The sequence below is a fragment of the Fundulus heteroclitus genome, chromosome 16, assembly GCF_011125445.2.
Source record: "Fundulus heteroclitus isolate FHET01 chromosome 16, MU-UCD_Fhet_4.1, whole genome shotgun sequence".
NCBI lineage: Eukaryota > Metazoa > Chordata > Actinopteri > Cyprinodontiformes > Fundulidae > Fundulus > Fundulus heteroclitus.
Window position 1 is genome coordinate 3,504,780 of NC_046376.1, and position 18,111 is coordinate 3,522,890.

General features: G+C 40.0%; 1 protein-coding gene across 1 annotated transcript in view; it reads right to left on the reverse strand.

The window, feature by feature from the left end:
• Positions 1–10,785: 10,785 nt before the first annotated feature.
• sstr3 (somatostatin receptor 3) overlaps positions 10,786–18,111 on the reverse strand; it is a 35,529-nt gene continuing 28,203 nt past the window's right edge. The window contains exon 2 of the mRNA XM_012880796.3: positions 10,786–12,765. Within this exon, the coding sequence (XP_012736250.2) occupies positions 11,257–12,708 (1,452 nt within the window). The 5' untranslated portion in view covers positions 12,709–12,765 and the 3' untranslated portion in view covers positions 10,786–11,256. The remainder of the gene's footprint in view (positions 12,766–18,111) is intronic.

The following is an 18,111-nucleotide window of genomic DNA, read 5'->3' on the forward strand; positions in this document are numbered from 1 at the left end:
TCCGGTCGTAACTCAAGGGCAGCTGCCGTAAAACATAAAAGCCAAGTTTAATATTACCAAATGTTTATTGAAGGTTTGCCCGGTAAAATTCCGAACGTATTTTTAAAACATTCTGCAAATTGAAACACACATTCTTTAAAAGATAAAACTACCGTTAAAAAAAAGGCAAAACACCTGTTCTTTTTCATGTTGCAGTTTTGGTTTGTGGCCACTAGATGGTGGTAAAGACGTATCTTTGTGAACCTACACTAATTTTGTCTCGATTGAACATATCAACCATCATGTCATGGAGCGCACCTATTGAATTTGAAACAGTTTTAATAATAAAATATAAACCTGATTATAAACCTGATTTTAAAAAGCACTGCACATAGCAGATGAGATGACGACTAGGGGGGAGGAAAGCCATAATATGTCAACAGCAGTGACCAGCAGTTTTATGAATATAAATTTAAATTTGATATGTTCAGTGCTTTTTAAATCAAGATTAAAAACACATTTGTTCAGGATTGCCTTTGACTGTTCTATTTCAACTGTTAACTGAAACATCATTACTTTAAGGCTGTTTAAAAACTGAGGTTAATTGCGTTGATTGATACTCCTCCTGTTTTTCTTTGTGGGTTTTTTTCCAGTTGATATTCCTCACGGTTTGTTTCTCTACTCTGTTCCTACTGTTGGTTGTTTTTGTATTTATCATTATGTATGTATCATTATTATTATTATTATTATTATGCATTTTGGTTCTTACAAAACCAAAACATGACGGCTACAACAGTATTAATGCATAGTGTTCCTTCTGGACCTCTCCAACAGCATTGATGGACATCTTTTCTGTTCAGGTTTCAACAGAAAGTGACACCATGGTGACTTCTGTTTTCAGGTATCCTTGCAGAACATCTGAGGCGGAGGCTTTGGTAATGTGTAGTTTTAAATGGTCTGACAGGACACTCAGGGGCCTCTCACCTCCTTTAAAGCTATCTGGAGTCGAATGACATTCACCTCTCTGTTCTGCAGAGCACTCTTCACAGTGAAGCGATAATCATCATGGGGTGTGGCCAAATCGTCTTCATTTGTTCAATGTTTGGCAGTTTTGAGAATGGCAGACTTTTGTAGCATTGTTTTAGACGTGGACATTGTTTCCTTAATGACTTGTGAGTGTAGCAAATTAAACTGATCCCCGAGAGGATTTTTTTCTTCTTCTGCAGATACAGGCTTTTACAAAAATAACTCTGGAAATCCCAATCAGAGACACAATTCTAATTGAGATGTTGCTCAGGTGTCTCAAAGGTCAACGTCTGATTGAAATACATAATGTGTCTGGGTGTGCAGTACAGTTTAATTGTTTCCAGCAGCACTGTTGGGTTCTTTGAAGTCACTCTGGTGATTACTGATGTTGCCATCTTTGCACATCTGTTGTCTGCCACGTCGCTGCTTACATGTCACACCAAGCCAAATAATCTCTCTCAGGAATTAAACCTGACATTCTGGCTGATTTCTGCCTTGCATTGGCTCCCGGCAGCCGCGCTGTGAGTCATATCAAACATGTCTGCCGGCGTCCTTCAGGAATTTCTGGAGCTGTGCTGACAACAGATGGCCAGCTCGGTCTACGTTTGATAGCATTTATTATGTAAAAGATTGTAGACTGTGAACAAAAAGGAGTAAAAAAATAAAGAAATCTGGGAGGAGGCTTTCATGTTTTTAAAACCTTCGAATAACAGGCAAAAACAGGAAATACAGACACCTGCAGATCAAAATAATATTTTCCTTTAGAAATTCTGAGCATATTGGTAAAACAAATACACCGTGTTTTCCACCTCCTTCTCCCAGTTACATTTGTTGCCAGATGAGATAACAGATTTTCTATAACAGGTAAAAATGTTTAATTATGGTAATAAATATTAACAGCAGTGGTGTTAAGTTATTTTAGACCAGTGTTTTGTGATGGTTTTAAATATAGGTGTCATATCTACCCAAGCTTTTATAAAGATATTTGAAGTGTGACAAAGAAAGTGTTTTATTAACAGAAACACCAATACTTTGGGAGATAATTGCAAGGCTCTAATGCAGGGGCGTCAAACTAATTTTGGTTGAGGGGCCGCATACAGCTTAATCTGATCTCAAGAGGGCCGCACGAGTAAACTCATTGCAAGATTAAATAGAACTAATAAAAGTGGACTTGTTGTTGATTTTTATATTAAATGAATTTCACTTTTACACAATATATTATGAATAACCTCAGCGTTTTTAAGAAAAGTATGTGCAATTTCAACAATACTTTGACTCAGTTAAACATTTACTTGTGCATTATGCATAAGAACTGATCACAGTGATTGTACAATGTTGAACAACATTTATTCACATTTTTTGGAACTTAAAAACACTGTCTTGCATTAAAAAATACATCAAACAGATAAAAATTAAGAAATGATTTAAAATCAATATTCCACATCTGAAGCTCAGTGCCACCATCTGCTGATTAAAACACAGCGCCCCTCGTGGACAATATAGGAACTGCATATTTTCAATTAAAAGAAGTACATGTTTTTTTCAATAATTGTTTTATCATTCTCTTCCTTTTATCTCCTCTTTCTTTCACCTTTTCTTTTTTCTTCTTGTTCTTTCTTTCCTCTCCTACTTTCCCATTGTAGTGTCCATATCATTTGAGATATTACCCGCATGAATCTTTATAAAACTATTCACATTCATAAATCAAGCGGAGCACTATGGCAAAAGCAGTACTGCTCCACTTGTGAAAGTCAAATCTGATGAGCTCTTTTTGGCATTAAGACAGGACACTGAAAAAAGAAAAAAATCATTGTTGAATAATGATAATGCATTTATCCACCGGGCCTAAACTAAATTGTTCAGCGGGCTGTATGTTTGACACCCCTGCTCTAATGAGATCCCTCATCACATTGACCAGTGCTCAGGGCGACAGAGAATATAAGGAGTTCAATTAAGAAGTGGAATGTTATAGATTTACATGTTTATTATTGCAAACAGTTGTACCTAAGTCTGATTCAGGTGTATCAGAATAAATAAATCTGGTTTTGGGTTTTCAGAGACAACCCTGGAACCACAATGGTTTAAGCTAGAACCTGCAGGGACACCAGTGTGATTGTCCACATTGAGTCCAGTTTAACATCTAAATGGACAGAGATTTTCCTCTGGTGGCCTCTGGGGGACCGCGCCTCCCCCAAAATGGCTGCTGGAGATAGACGATAGATGGAGGGGTACCTTCCCAGTCGGAGGCTACCGTTTCAAAATTAACATCTTAAAGCTTGACAGAAATTTGCAGCCACCCACATGGAAAGACTGAATGCCTTCAGGGGAACTGTTTTATGGTCAGACGAGACAAATATTTAATCATTTGGCCACAATGACAAGCATGTTGAATCAAGGTGAGCTAAGAACACCGAAACGACTATGAAGTACGGAGGTGGTTGTTTAAGGTACTGGTGGATAACTGGAGGGAATTATCCACCAGTGGAGGGAATAAATGATGGAGAAAGATTACCTCCAAATTCCCCAGCTTTACCTCCAATCAACAGCCAGATGGTTAAATCTCAGAAGCAATCATCTGTTACAGCAGGACACACATCAAAACTGGTTAATACCTGGAGAAACTGCTGAGTCCTGACCACAAGACGGTCAGAAATGTGGGAACAATGTGTAAAGCCTCGATCTGTATCACAAAATCAACCAATTTAACTAAAGTTGAATGATTTTATTTAGAAAAGAGGCTAAAAATCATAGACTGCGGAGGAGGAATTTACTAAGAAAAAGAAAATGAAATATTAGAAGGGGGCTATCTAGATAATCTATCACATAGGTGATTTGTAAGCTTCTGACCACAAACATGCGTCCTGAAAAAATGACTGGATGAACTGGTTGGTTCTAGAAATGTTGGCATGACCAACCATAAGTTCCCCATATTCACTCCAGCAAAATAACATATAAACTGTCAGCTTTACATTTGTTTAGCGGTGATAAAGAAGCAAATATTGTTTCCGAACTTAAATCTCACAGACATTAGACCACGTTTTAAACTGTTTAAAACTGAGTAACAGGGTTCCCACGGGTCCTTGAAATCCTTGAAAGTTTGTGAATCTGAAAAAATAAATTCAAGGCCCTTGAAAGTCTTTGAATTTTTTTGTGGGGTTGAAAGTTTACACGGATGACGACTTGTGTCATTATTTTACCATCACACGATCTTTTAAAATTATGTTGACCCTCAGACTTTTAATTTGCAAAAGTACGTTCGCTCTTCTTCGTTAGTTGGTAGGCTACGGTTTAGGCCTACGTGCGTCCAATAGGTTACATTCACGTTGAGTCAGAGAAGAGTTGCAAGTCGTCGCATCTTTGAATTTGAGGAAAATTGGTCCTGGAAAGTCCTTGAAAGGTCCTTGAATTTGATGTTCACCAAGGTGTGGGAACCCTGGAGTAAATAGTTTTCCACACTTGTAGCCATTGGTTGTCAGATGTTTAGTTGTTTTTTGACTGTTATTTCTATTTTAAACAACCACAGATGTGGCTCAGAGTTCTCTCACTCTGTCTTTCCCGTCTGCTCCGACACCCATAAATCCAACTTCACACCGACTTAGAATCTATTTTCCAAAGAAATCAATATCTAAACTTTCACATTGCAGGTTATTCCAATGTCAGATCTTTGTTTACAAAGGTCATTCTGAGTGAATATAAGTGCAAACTGCTTAGTGCCCTCAGGCAGCCGTCATCTAAGCCACGTGTTTATTGGATTTCAGAAAGAAAAACACGAATTAGCATCACAGATTTGACATACAGAGTAAATATTGCTTAATTTTCTATGCTTTTGTCTATTCAATATATTACAAGATTACACTTAATTTGTGGACTCAGATGTTCTGTAATTCTGGGCGTTGTGCAAAGAAACACCTCAGATATAAACCTCCAGGTTTAGGTCTAATAATAATAAATTTTTTTCAAAGCAGCTGACATTCTGACATCTCCAAAGTACAACCATGTCAAATGATATAAGCTTTTACTAAATGCCCATCAGCTCATTATTAGTTATCACTTTACATACTTCAGACATTCATATGTCAGAGTCAAATGAGACTTTCACTTTTAATCAATGGTTTGATTACATGTTTTAGAAAGATAGTAAGACAGTAAGTATGTGTAAAGTGTTTTTATTTATGGAGCTGGAAGAAGTTTCTCTCAGTTTAAACAAGTGTTCTGGCAAAAAAAAGGTTAGAATCTATTTATTTCGCCGGCTGTTATGGGCCATAACTTTTTAATTAACCCAAGTCTGCGTCTTATTGGTTCTCCACCCCTCCTGACGTCTCATCAGCCAGACGTGCATGCTGCAAAGGAGCTGAGCTGAGTTAAGCAACTCAGACTGAACCTTAGAAGCCATGAAGAAGGTTTTTGCCCAATCTAGTCAGAAAGAGGACTGCTCATCCTTTCAGAAGACCTGATTATATTTTAATTTGCATCATAAACTCTGCTACCTTCGTTCATCTTTCAGCTGACGTCCAGAGACCAGTTTCGTTCAGTAATCACTCTTAAAGCTGATAAATAATCAGAGGAAACATTAACATGATCACAAAAACACAAATTTTATTTCATGATCTCTGAGAATCTAAACAATATCAGTGACAGAGCGCAGAATATAAGCTGTAAAGCTGCAGCAGCACAACCACAAACAAAACAGAAGGGTGTAATATTCACAGTCCACGCTGAAAGGGCATCCAGTGAAAGTGTGCGCCTCATTTTGCCCCGATGGTTAGTATTAATATCCGTCATTCTGCTGGAAAAGATGTAAAACGCCACACCGCTGCAGGGCGGCTTCACTGATGTTCGTATCCTACCGGGAACCTGTTCCTGCACTTAAATCAACACTTCAGAAGCAGCGGAGGTTCATTCCTGCAGTCACAGAGCAATAAGAACTCCCACTTAGTTTGCATTAGCGAAGCGCTGATTTTAAAAGCCTCTGTGCATTGTGACTACACCATGGCACAGGTGGAAAAAAATCAAGCCTTGTTTTACCAGCAGGGTGAGAATAATGTGCAAAACAGAACCGGTCTGTTTGACTGATTTCCATTTGTGAGAGGCATATGTTGTTCCTGTGAGCTGATGACAGTGTTTGCTCAGGGTCTCCGCTAATGTTTCTGCTAAAAAAAAACAAAAAAAACAAAGCAAGCGAATAACAGCCCATTAAGTTAACTTGTTTCTTGCTCCATATTGTATGTGGGTGAAAGCTTGTAGGCAGACAGTCAGTGTGAGTCATGGCAAGCTATCCTCCTGCAGACTATCACATCTCCGTGTACAGTAAGCACAGGTGGGGGGGCCACAGATCACACAGCCACATCATAACTACAGTATTTATAGCCCAGCACACAGTAGTAAACGGCACACACACACACACACACACACACACACACACACACACACACACACACACACACACACACACACACACACACACACACACACACACACACACACACACACACATCTCTTCTAACTTCTCATCAAACAGTCAGCCCAGGGGGTTCTTCTCAAATAAAGCACGAGGCAAGCAAATCCCTATTTAATGTGCCTCTAATGATGGTTTTGTGCTCCTCCGTCCATCACTGCAGAAGGCTGTGTGTGTGTGTGTGTGTGTGGGGGGGGGGGGGGGGGGCTCGGGGGTTGAGAGCCAGCAGCAACAAACCAACACCTAGCTGCGGCTCCATTTCACCGTTCTCACACAGACGGCTAAAGATAACCTGCCTGTGGTGCGTTTGAAGTCGTGAATGAAAGGGCCGGAAAGTGAGACTTTGATGGACGACGGAGAGCTGTTGTCATTCTCATTGACAGATACCGCGCTCAGTGTTTACTCAGTCTCTGCGCAACAGAGCAAACTGAAATGTAGGAGCCTCCCAACTCGCTTCTGATCATGTAGCAAATAAGCCTCACTGGATTAATTAAAAGGTTGTAAGGCGAGTTGTTGGCTCATCGTCTTACTTGACAAGTTTAATCTTGAAATAATAATATCACATGTCCATGGGTGCAGACCCACCGCACCAACACAGGTGGGCTCTTCTAAGTACCTGGTTGTTCACCTGAACCATAAACTGGACAGGAAGTCACATCACTGATGCTCTTTGCAGGAAGTCAGAGCAGACTGTCCCTGCTGAGGAAGCGGAGGTCATTTGGACTGCAGGGGGCGCTCCGGAAGACCTTCTTTGACTCTGTGGTGCTATCAATCACCTTCTATGGCTCCATCCAAATACATCTATTGGGTAAGGACTAGTGTTGCACCGATACCAATACCAGTATCGGCCGGGGTGCCGATACTGCACTAAAATGGTGGTATCTGTATCGGTGAGTACCAACAAATAGGTCACAGATACCATTTTTTTCATGTTTGTATGTCACTTGAACGCAGCCTTCTCTCTCCCGACATTCACTAGTTCTACTGTATTCACTTTGTATTAGTCTTTTTTCCTGCTTTAATAAGGTAGCAGCTTGACAAAGTCATGATAGCAATTATTTTACATCCAAGTAGTATGCTGTTTTTCATATATACACACACACATAAATTTCAAATTAATGGAATCGGTATGGTATCGGTATCGGCCGATACTGCACAGCCAGGTATCGGGGCCAAAAAATGGCATCGGCGCAACAATAGTAAGGACTCTTCAGCCAAAGTGGAAGAGCGTCAGCGGTCGCCATGATAAGTGCCGCCCAAAAAGGGCAGTCAGTGAGGAAGGAGGTAGGAACGGGAGCCTTCATGGCTAATTTAGCCTTGGAACCTCCCAGTGTCCTTTACAGGAGCTAAGGAGCTATAAGAGTTCCCACAGTCCTTTGCATGACATGACATAGACGCCCCGTCACGGAAAGTGACGAAAATGGCCGGAGAGAAGAGAGCGCACACGTTGTAGTTCATTTCCAGAAGGTTGTAGGCCCAGATTTGTCTCGCATCATCCATGAACGTTTCCGTCACTTGATGAGATCACAGTTTAAGGCTGTCCGAATTCAGCACAGCAATCTGAAGCTCCTTACCCACTGATGAGCCCTATGAAAGATCAAGAAGCAGGAGCTAGGAGCTATTGTTAAGGGTATTTGAATGGAGCTTTTGGTGAAGCTCATTGGAGGAGCATCTTATCTACTGCTGAGAGGAACCAGTCTGATGAACCCATCAGGAAGGTCAGCTCTGTCCTCGGATGCCCCCCGTGACTCAGTGCAGGTGGCGGGAGACAGAAGGAGAAATAATACCACTGCTGGACACTGCTGGACACACAATTATCGAATCGTATTTCATAGATACGCCATGGTAACTCCTAATTATGACTTATCTATACCATAATTTTGAATTAGACATCCCATATTTCTTAGATATTTCATAATGTTATTATTTCATGTTGTCATAATGTGCCATAATATCTCATGCTATTGAATCAGCAACATAAATGAGCTAATTTGTAATTCTGACTTGATCGTAATCACTATAAGTAGACACACATTAATGAGCTCTAATTGGCTACTTAAAGATTCCCCTCTGGGTGCAGCTCTCTGACCCTTTAGAGCTTTTTGGCATATTCCAGCCAATCAAACGAATTAATCATATCTATCAATCAAAGCCGCGCCCCTTGCAGCTCAGATGCACAAACGTCACTCAAACATACGAATGCAAAGCGAAGAGTCAGACGACAACAACTCCCCCAAACGTTTTATCACCAGCTGCCACTGGTTACAGGTGTAAGGTGGGTGAAATCGAATAAGTCAATGTTGTGCATAAAAATAGTCAAAAGGACTAACTTACGAGTGTCGTCATTATTTTCTATGAACACTGTTGTTCAACCAAGAGATTTGAACTGGGAGCGGAACATTGTTGCTACAAAAAATGGTTTTCCATTCTAGTGTGATTTGCTTGTTAGTCTAAAAATGCAGGAAAACGTTTGAATCTGTCTGCTAAAATTAGTGTTGCACCGATACTGATACCAGTATGGGACGGGGCTCCGATCCAGCACTAAAATGTTGGTATCGGTATCGGCGAGTACCAACAAATAGGCACCGATACCATTTTGATGTTTGTATGTCACTTGAACGCAGCGTTCTCTCTCCCCACTAGTATTATACATGTTATATAAGTTCATGAAAGTTGCACTATTTTGGCATTTCAGAGCCAAAACTCAGGGTTTAAAAGAGATTATTAATGTAATTTTACTGTCTTACTGTTGCACTACTATTATACATGTTATAATTTCACCAATGTTGCAATACTTTGGCCTTTGAGAGCCAAAAGTTTATTCAACTATTGTCACCCATTCCAGGTAGGCAATAAAAAGTTCTACTACCCTAAGTAGTATGCAGTTCTTCATATATACACACAGAAATTTCAAACAGATGGTATCGGTATCGGCCAATACTGCACAGCCAGGTATCGGGTATCGGTGCAACACTAGCTAAAATCACCCCTCAACCCCTGTCTTTAAATCTTAGGGTTTTTGTACATATTGAGTTTGTATCTGCAGTTTAGGGAACTTTTTGTTGTTGTTGTGGTGTTGTGTTTGGATGGATGTGTTATTGCCCACTTTGTTTATTTTACTACATCTGCTGGTGCTACTGCTGGGACAGAGACCTGGCTGAGTCCCATAATGGTGCCGCTGGAACACAAACCTGACCCCTGATGAGCGCTAACACATGTAAATCACTTCTATTAACAGTAGTAGAAATTTAAATCACACCAAAAGCTTCAATTTGAGATGACAGGACCTGTAAATATACTTTCAATGTTTTTAAATGTGTTGTTGTGAACCGAACTGTGTACAAATTCAACCACCAGATGCGTTTACAACGACCCAGAAGCACAATAGCTTTTTGCCCGAACTGCTCAATACAGGAAAAGAAACAAAAACATCTAAATCATCATTATGCTTTCAATGAACAAATAAAATGAACAAATAGCGCAATATATCAACAACCAGCAGAAAAACTGCAACACAGACTAATTTAAATAACACCTATCAAAGCTAAAGTCCACCTACAGCTTTTGTATTTATCTAATGCAACTTTGTCTCTTAGCAATTGTTGTTTTTTGCTACAGAAAAGGAGCTTTGATGGGAGGTGAATGTAGCCTGATCAGGTTAGTTTCCCATGTAGACACAGACAAAAAGTAAAAGAGAGAAAAAAAAAACTTGTGGGAAAATCATTTTTAACTTGTAGAAAGCAAAAATGTAGAAAAATGGTTTAATACAAATTTAAAAGATATATTTTACACCTTTGGGTCAAAACCTAAGTGCATTTGATCCTCAAGGTGACAAGGAGTTACTGAAATGTCCTGGGCTAATAAAAAAAAAAAACTTGAACCCTCCTTTCTGTCAGGACCTTTCCAGTTGACAGCGAGGCATAAAGATAATGTATAGCTCACATTGTGATGCTATGTAGTTATTGAGAGTTAACTTTTAACTGGAATGTTATATACATTCTTGAACGTATGTTGCATAAAAATAAAGTTTGGAAAGCACTCTTTACTTTCCAAAGAAGAAAGAAAATTCAGGGACATTATTGTCCAGTTCCAACCAGTTAATCTGAAAGGAATATTTCTCTAAAGGTGAAAAAATCAACAAAATGATGAAACATTCTTAACCTGAAAATTTTCAGAGACTAACCTTCAGTGCTCCAGTTGCACAAAACGAAGCACAGACAACTAAATTGTAATAGACTTTAGTCAACTTCAGCCATTTTTAAATTTGTTTCATCAACTACATCTGAAAATCGCATCATTAAAAGTTGACGTTGTATGGATTTTTTAATTTTCTTTAGAAAAATCCTTGCTAAATGTGTTAGTTTTTGATATCTTTTCTGCAACTTGTTGGAAAAAGCTAAATACCAATCTGACAAACAAGGTGTTTCAAGAATTTCTGAGATCAATGGGGAAAATTCACAAATATAATGGAATTTGCCAATGTTTAAAGAAGCAAATATCCCACCCAAGTTCAACAGGTTCCAGTTTTTCCATTTCATTTTTTTTTTGCAGATCTTCCTTTGCTTTTAGTTTGAGAAGTAGAGTCTGGTTTCTACACTCAAATATCTTTGTGAATTTTCCCGTGTTGCACGTGTTGAAGGCAGTTTAGCTCTACCAGACCAGAGCTGATCATCAGGGAACGTCCAAACAGTGAATGAAGGCACAAATTAGACCATTCAGGTATTCACATATTTACAGATTATAGTCATACAGTCTAGAACATTGATCAGCGTCATACTATTTTCACTTTAAGTGACTTATAGATAGCTTATCTCCAGTGATGCGCTCTGCTCTGTGTTTTCCTCTGGCAAAGTTTTTATGCTGCCGTTTTTAGCTCCATTAAGGAGCAGCGGGACGGTCAGCGCCGACCCGTTGACGGGTTCCTTCCCTTTGGGTTCTCCGCTGCAGTTTCTGTCGGGGGACGGCATCTCCGTCTCTCCGGCCGACGCTCCCTTCTGCGCGAACGGCGTCTGCGAGCTCTGCGGCTGGAAGGTGGTGTTTCCGTTCTGGGTGATCCTGTAGATCTCGGTCATTTCGGAGACGTCCTCGTCGTCGTCGTCTTCGTCTCTGATGACCCGCCTCAGGCTCTCCCTCGGCAGCATGGCCCTCCTTCCCTCGTCCGGATGCAGCGGGTGCTCCGCCGGCTCGTGGCTCTCCACCTTCCTGGTGGAGCGACAAAGGGCTTTACGGAAACCTCTCTTGAAGTTGTCCGACAGGAAGCCGTACACGATGGGATTGGCGCAGCTGTTGGCGTACCCGAGCACGACGACGAAGTAGTAAAGCCCCTGGTACTCGGAGGGCAGCGACACCAGCAGGTTGATGATGTTGAGGGCGTAAAAAGGCAACCAACAGAAAACAAAGACCGCAACCACAATCACCACCATTCGCGTTACTTTTCGCTCCGACTTCCTCCTCTTGGTCGAGGTGGCGTGGACCTTTTTCCCCGAGCTGCGGATCTTGAAGACGATGAGGAGGTAGCAGAGGCAGATGATCAGCAGAGGGCAGAAGAACCCGACGGTGGAGGTGTAGATGATGAAGGCGGCCCTCCAGATGTTCGCCGGCTGGGGCCAGGCGATGTTGCAGGTGCCTCCCGCCTTCTGGATGTTGGCGAAGATCACCACGGGCAGCACGACGAGAAAGGACAGCGCCCACACGGTGCCGTTCACCACTTTGGCCACCTGGGGGCGCCGCCACTTGGAGGAGCGAATGGGGTGCACCACAGCCAGGTAGCGGTCGACGCTCATCACCGTCAGGCAAAAGATGCTGGTGAACTGGTTGATGGAGTCGACCGTCATGACCAGTCGGCACATGAAGGAACCGAAGGGCCACGACTGGAGGGTGTTCTGCACGGCCAGGAAGGGCAGGCCGAACATGAAGAGCTCGTCGGCGATGGCCAGGTTCAGGATGTAGATGTTAGTCACCGACTCGATCTTCGAGTAGTGCAGCACGATGTGAATCACCAAAGTGTTGCCGCCCAGGCCGATGACGCAGACGATGATGTAAATGAGCGGGATGAGGACTCCGGCCACGCTGGGACCTGAGGAAACTTCCAGAAAGGTGGAGTTGGTGGAGTTGAACAGCGTGTCGTTGCGCTCGCTGTCGTTGAACATGAGCAGAGACAGCGGGACGCCGGGCGGAGCGCTCGCCAAGCTGCCGTTCTCCCACGCCTCGCCGGTCATCTCCGCACCGCCAAGCGAGACGTCACCCATGTTTGTGCTCCTCCTGATGATTCGTCCTTCTGCTGTTTCAGCTCCCACCCATCTGTTCTGTTGGAGGACAAAAAAAAAAAAAAAAAAAGCATTAGTCATCAAATCAATAGCTCTGATTTTTCTAGCTTCGCGAATCGCTGCATCTCTGAGGAGGCTGCAATCAAAAGGTAAAAAAAAAAAAGAACATCTTTGTTCTCCAAGGACACAAGAAATTCAATTTCAGTCCTTCAGTGCTGCGGTCTCGAAAGGTATGTGTTTCTTTTAAAAGAAAAATAAATGAACTGCTGCATCATTCAAGTTTGGAGATATTAACATTTTGAAGAAAAAACAAAGAAAATTAAGAAAGATGTTGGTTATGGGTTTTTTGTAAACATTTAGAGCAGAGGATGTTTTCTCGGGGAAGGTTTGAGCATGAAGAAAAAAGGGTTTACACCACCGGGAAACATTGCTGCGTATCAGTCTGTGGTGTGACATTATGTAAGGATCTGAATGTGGAGCTAAAGCAACGTCTAAATATGAAACGGTTTAAATCATTATGCAAAAATATGACAAACTGAGTGTAGAAATCTGGGCTGAAAGGCACATATATATATATATATATATATATATATATATATATATATATATATATATATATATATATATATATATATATATATATATATTTCTGGGGCACAGAAAAACTCAACACCTATTAGCAGCAACAAATTTTTTGTGATGCATGCAACCTGACTTTGATCAATTTTAGATAAAACAGATAAATAAGCATAAACCAACACACTGGAAAGTCCATTTTATATAAGCTAAATGTAATTTAATTATTATACATAAAATTATAATTAAAGGCTCACTCATGTTGTTCATTTATAGAACAGAAAAGATTCCCATCAATCCTCCAATGAGCCAACAAGGACAACCAACACTAGATTAATATTTGCTTTTAGCTTCCATTCCAGCAAGTAAGCCATCTGGAATACTGAAAGAAGCTTTATTTATTTACTTTAACCATTTACTTCCATCTGCCAAACAGCATAAAGGATTTGGAAATGTCTGCCACGTGATGGAAGAGTCAGACATAAGTTTAGGGAGATTTACCATCTAGAAAAAAAACACACTGGGCAAGCTGCTGCTTCAGTTACTGATTGCTAATAAGGTTAATTAAAAATAGGTTAAAAAACGGCACCGTCATATGTTTTTACTTTGCTTCACAAAATCCTAGCCTGAGCTGTTTGGTACTGTTATTGTTCCTTTTCAGAGGCCATTGTGGCTCTGGCTGTAACTCATTAGTGATTGGTGACAGATGTAGCAGCTTTTTGAATTTTGACATTTTAAACCTTAACCAATCTAAACAGTGGACAACATCAGCCTTCTCTATACTACCATTATTTCCTGAAATTTGCTGTGTCGTAGCATTAAGCCTGTGTCTACCACAGATGTAGAACCTCTAAAGCAGACTGTGAATGGATCAATAAAATAACTGAGGCTCATTCTTTAATTATTAAGGATGTAGGAACAGACTGCAGTAGAATAACCGACAGCATCATGGATCCTCAGTTCCGCTGTGATTTTTAGGTGTTTGGGTTTAATTAGGATTTATACTTTTCAGTCTATCATGCTCTACAGGTTTTATTTCATGCAATTCTCTACTTTTAGCCTTGTAGTTTGTTCTTGTATTCCTTTTTACATGCAGGTCTTGTGTTTATGTTCTCAGATTATATCCCTGTGTCTCTGTTCAGCTCCATTCATGTTTGTTTCAGTCTTCCAACCTCAGACATAAACACCATCACAGCTGCTTATTAAATCCATGTTTGTTACCATGCTGGTGTTTTTCTTTGTAGCTTTCCTTTAATAAGTAAGTTTTTGCCTTTTATTTTCATTAAATGCCTGCCTGTCTGCACTTGGGTCGGCTCCAAGAACCACAATCTCAACACAATCTAATCTAATCATATCTAATTCCCAAGCTTCATAAAATCAAACCAAGATGTGTCTTATAGGTGGATTTTAACTTTGACTGTACTTGTAAATAAAGATTACAAATTATGTTTGAAAGATAAAAAGATATCATGTTTTTTTCCATTCATTTACTCAAAAGTAATCTACATTTTTATTTTCACCTTTATTGACTTTACTGCAGCACCCGATTATTGGTTTTCTGGACATAATTGTGTTTTGCAGACTTGCAGGAACAAATACAAGAATAAAGCACAATTTAATGGTTTAAATATCTCGTCTCTCAACATCAAGTTGGGAAGAAATGTTATTTTCGCAGCCAAAAATCATAATGCATGTAAGACAAGATAGATAATTATTTCTGATTAGACGAATGGGAAGCAATTAAATCCCATCGTAGGATGAATGTTTGGTGCCAACAGGTTTGACCTGAGAAGACGTATCTGATGCTTCTCCAGATGCAGCGAAGAGGATAACAGAGGAGGCTGATAATTGACTGTTCATTAGTAAACCAGCAGCACTCTGATTAATAATGACTGAGCAGACAAGGAATGAAAAACAAAGCTGAAAGACATCATCAAAACTTGGCAAATAAATGCATTACGCATGTATTTCTATAAATATAGGCGGTACTTTATTGCTAGAAAATAAGGAGCAGATTACTGTACCCTGTGGTGTGCTAAAAAGTTAAACCAAGATTGCTTTTATTGAAATATTTGTCTCTAAACATGCTAACATTACTGCTGTATGTCTTTTGTATTCTCTGCTAAGTTACGCTTATTTAAAGCGATGCAAGCTGCAGGCATCCAGAATACTGTGCCACGACAACTGCCTTAAGAGCAAAACGTAATTCTTGGCATCTTTTCGCCTGGCTCCCACGTCCAAGAAGATTTTATTCAAAATTTTATCAGAAATGTCAACATTAACACCCCTGCAGGGGGTCAGACTAAAGCACACAGAGGAGCGAGCCTTTTGGATGACTGCCTCTAATCTGTGGATTAGTCCACCTCTCCATTATAAACAGACCTAGATATGGAAAAAAAAATGTTTTTGGTTCAGATAAAATCAGCAACCTTCATAGAATGAATTTGTTTTCCATTAAATCCTGAGACAGTTTCTACTTTATGTTGTGTTTTTTCCTGTTTATTGTCTTTTTTTTATTTTCCTTCTCTGCTGTTGGCTGGTCTGATTGCAGATTGGATGTAAATGTGGTTGAAAAGTAGAGAAACGATCCAGTCTGACTTTTTTTCCGTGTGCTCAGGTTCAGCACGTTTTATGTCTGGCACACTCAAATATGAGCTCAATTTCTCCAGTTTCCAACAAAATTAAAGATTAATTTTAAAGGCTTTTGTTTTGTTTTAATGCACTTGATGAGCTCCCCCCTTCATCAGCTCAGCTGATCAGCTGCTCTTAATGGAGGAACTTTTTCTAAATCACTTCTGAAACCCCGTCTCTTCACCTTGGCTTTTGACACCTTTTGGTTTTTTGCTTGTTTTCTCTTAGTTTTTATCACTTGAATGGTTTTATGTGTTTTTAACTTGTTTAGCATTCTGTGTGTTATGTTTTATACTGTAATGACATTTGTAATTTTAATGCTTTTCATGTATTCTCTACAGCACTTTGCCCGTGTTCCATAATATAAAGAGCTTTATTCACAAAGCTACATTGGATTGGTTAAAACAGCTGTTTTATGTTTTTCCTGGCTGTTTTTGATACTAAATGCACTATAAACTTTGTGATACAATGAAATATGTGCTTGAAATGCAAAAAGAAGTGAAAAAGTAAAGGGGTATGAATACTTTTCCACGCTACTTTGCAAAAAATAAAGCTAAATTTCCTATTTAACTTAGTGATTTGCAGTAACCGTCACTGTTTATCGAAATGTAAAAATCCTTTTATACCTTTCGTTGTTGTTGTTGTAATTTATGCCTCCTGATTGGCTTCCTCTATCCTCCTCATCCTCTTCCTCCTCTCTGAGCCCCGTTTTCGGGAATCAGGCCGTTTATTGAGCTACACATGATGATGCCGAGAACATGAAGCTCAATTTAATGTTATCTAGCAGCAATTTTGCATTTCATTTAAAAGCCAAGCAGAATATTGCCTCCGTGAATTATTGGTGTTTATCCATCCATCCATACGAGCTCAGCCCTGTTCAGAGCTGTGGGGGGAGATTTTGGAGCTTATCCCTGCAATCATCATTGCGGGGATAAGTTGATATACTTAATTTATTTTTAAAAAACGCAGTTAGAAATAACCTAATTCCAAATCTATTTCCCTTTCAAGCAACATAGAGAGCGGTCCAATCAAGAACTAAATTGCAAAGGTAATATGCTATAACTAATTAGTTTCAAGGCTCACCACCAACAACAAGAAGCTCGGTTTAGGATGAAGAAAATACGATAAATGTTTGTAAAAATGGTCAAATCTATCCACTACACCCTCTGAGACACATATTTTATCTTTTTTTTTAATGTGCATGCATAAATTGATCTTAAAAGGGGTTTCTCTTTTCTCGCTGCTGTTTCCTGGCCAGCTAAGATTCTCCAAGCTGCAGGCTGGAAACACATCATCAACAGTTAATGTGGTCCCTCTGCAGCCGGCTGCTGGTGGTAACTTCCTATTGTTTCATGGCTTTTGCAAGAAAAGGAGTAAGAGATCATTTCTGAAGACATTACTGGCTTAAGCAGATGTTGAGGAACATAAATAAAACAATTTGATGTGTCTGGTGAGGCATATAGAGACTGAACATTCAATTTCACTCATCATTAGCGACACAGCTGCAGCGCACAGCATCGCCATTCTTATCCAAACAGACGCGCCGCGGAAATCAGCGAGTCTCAGGAATGTTTTTGTCCTTTAGCTGCGTTGAGAAAATCCACAGTGAGAACAGCCCAGATGTGCCCTTAGTCTACTGCAAACAAACCAACAGACAGGTTTGTTTTTTATCAAATTCTCAACAGCTGCGGCGTCAATAAAAAAACGCTTCGCCTTGGCAGAGCAAGGATGGAAAACACAAGAAGCAGGGAAAGAAGAACAACAGCGAATGTAATGGAGACCCTTCTTCCCTTCAACTCAAACACTTTTGTTGGTTTCAGGAAATTGTCACATTTATCATTTTTTAATATCGCAAATTCCTTGTGACTATGGGCCTTATGCACCAAATTTGGCAAATTTGGTGCCATGGAAACCAGAGGAGGAGTGAAGCTGGAGATCAGAGTCATAAATCAAACAGAACCTAATTAAATTTAGATGGATTGTTTTTTTTTTGCTTCCTCCTGTGAAATTGGTTCAAAGAGAAGAACAAAAACACAATTCTGATAGAATATAATCCATGAATATCAAAAGCTCACGTTGAGCTAAAACCTGAAACTATGAACTGATGAATAACTTACCAGTCAGCTCCATCATTTAATTTTATAACCAACATTTTTTGGTATAAAACAAGGTATACCG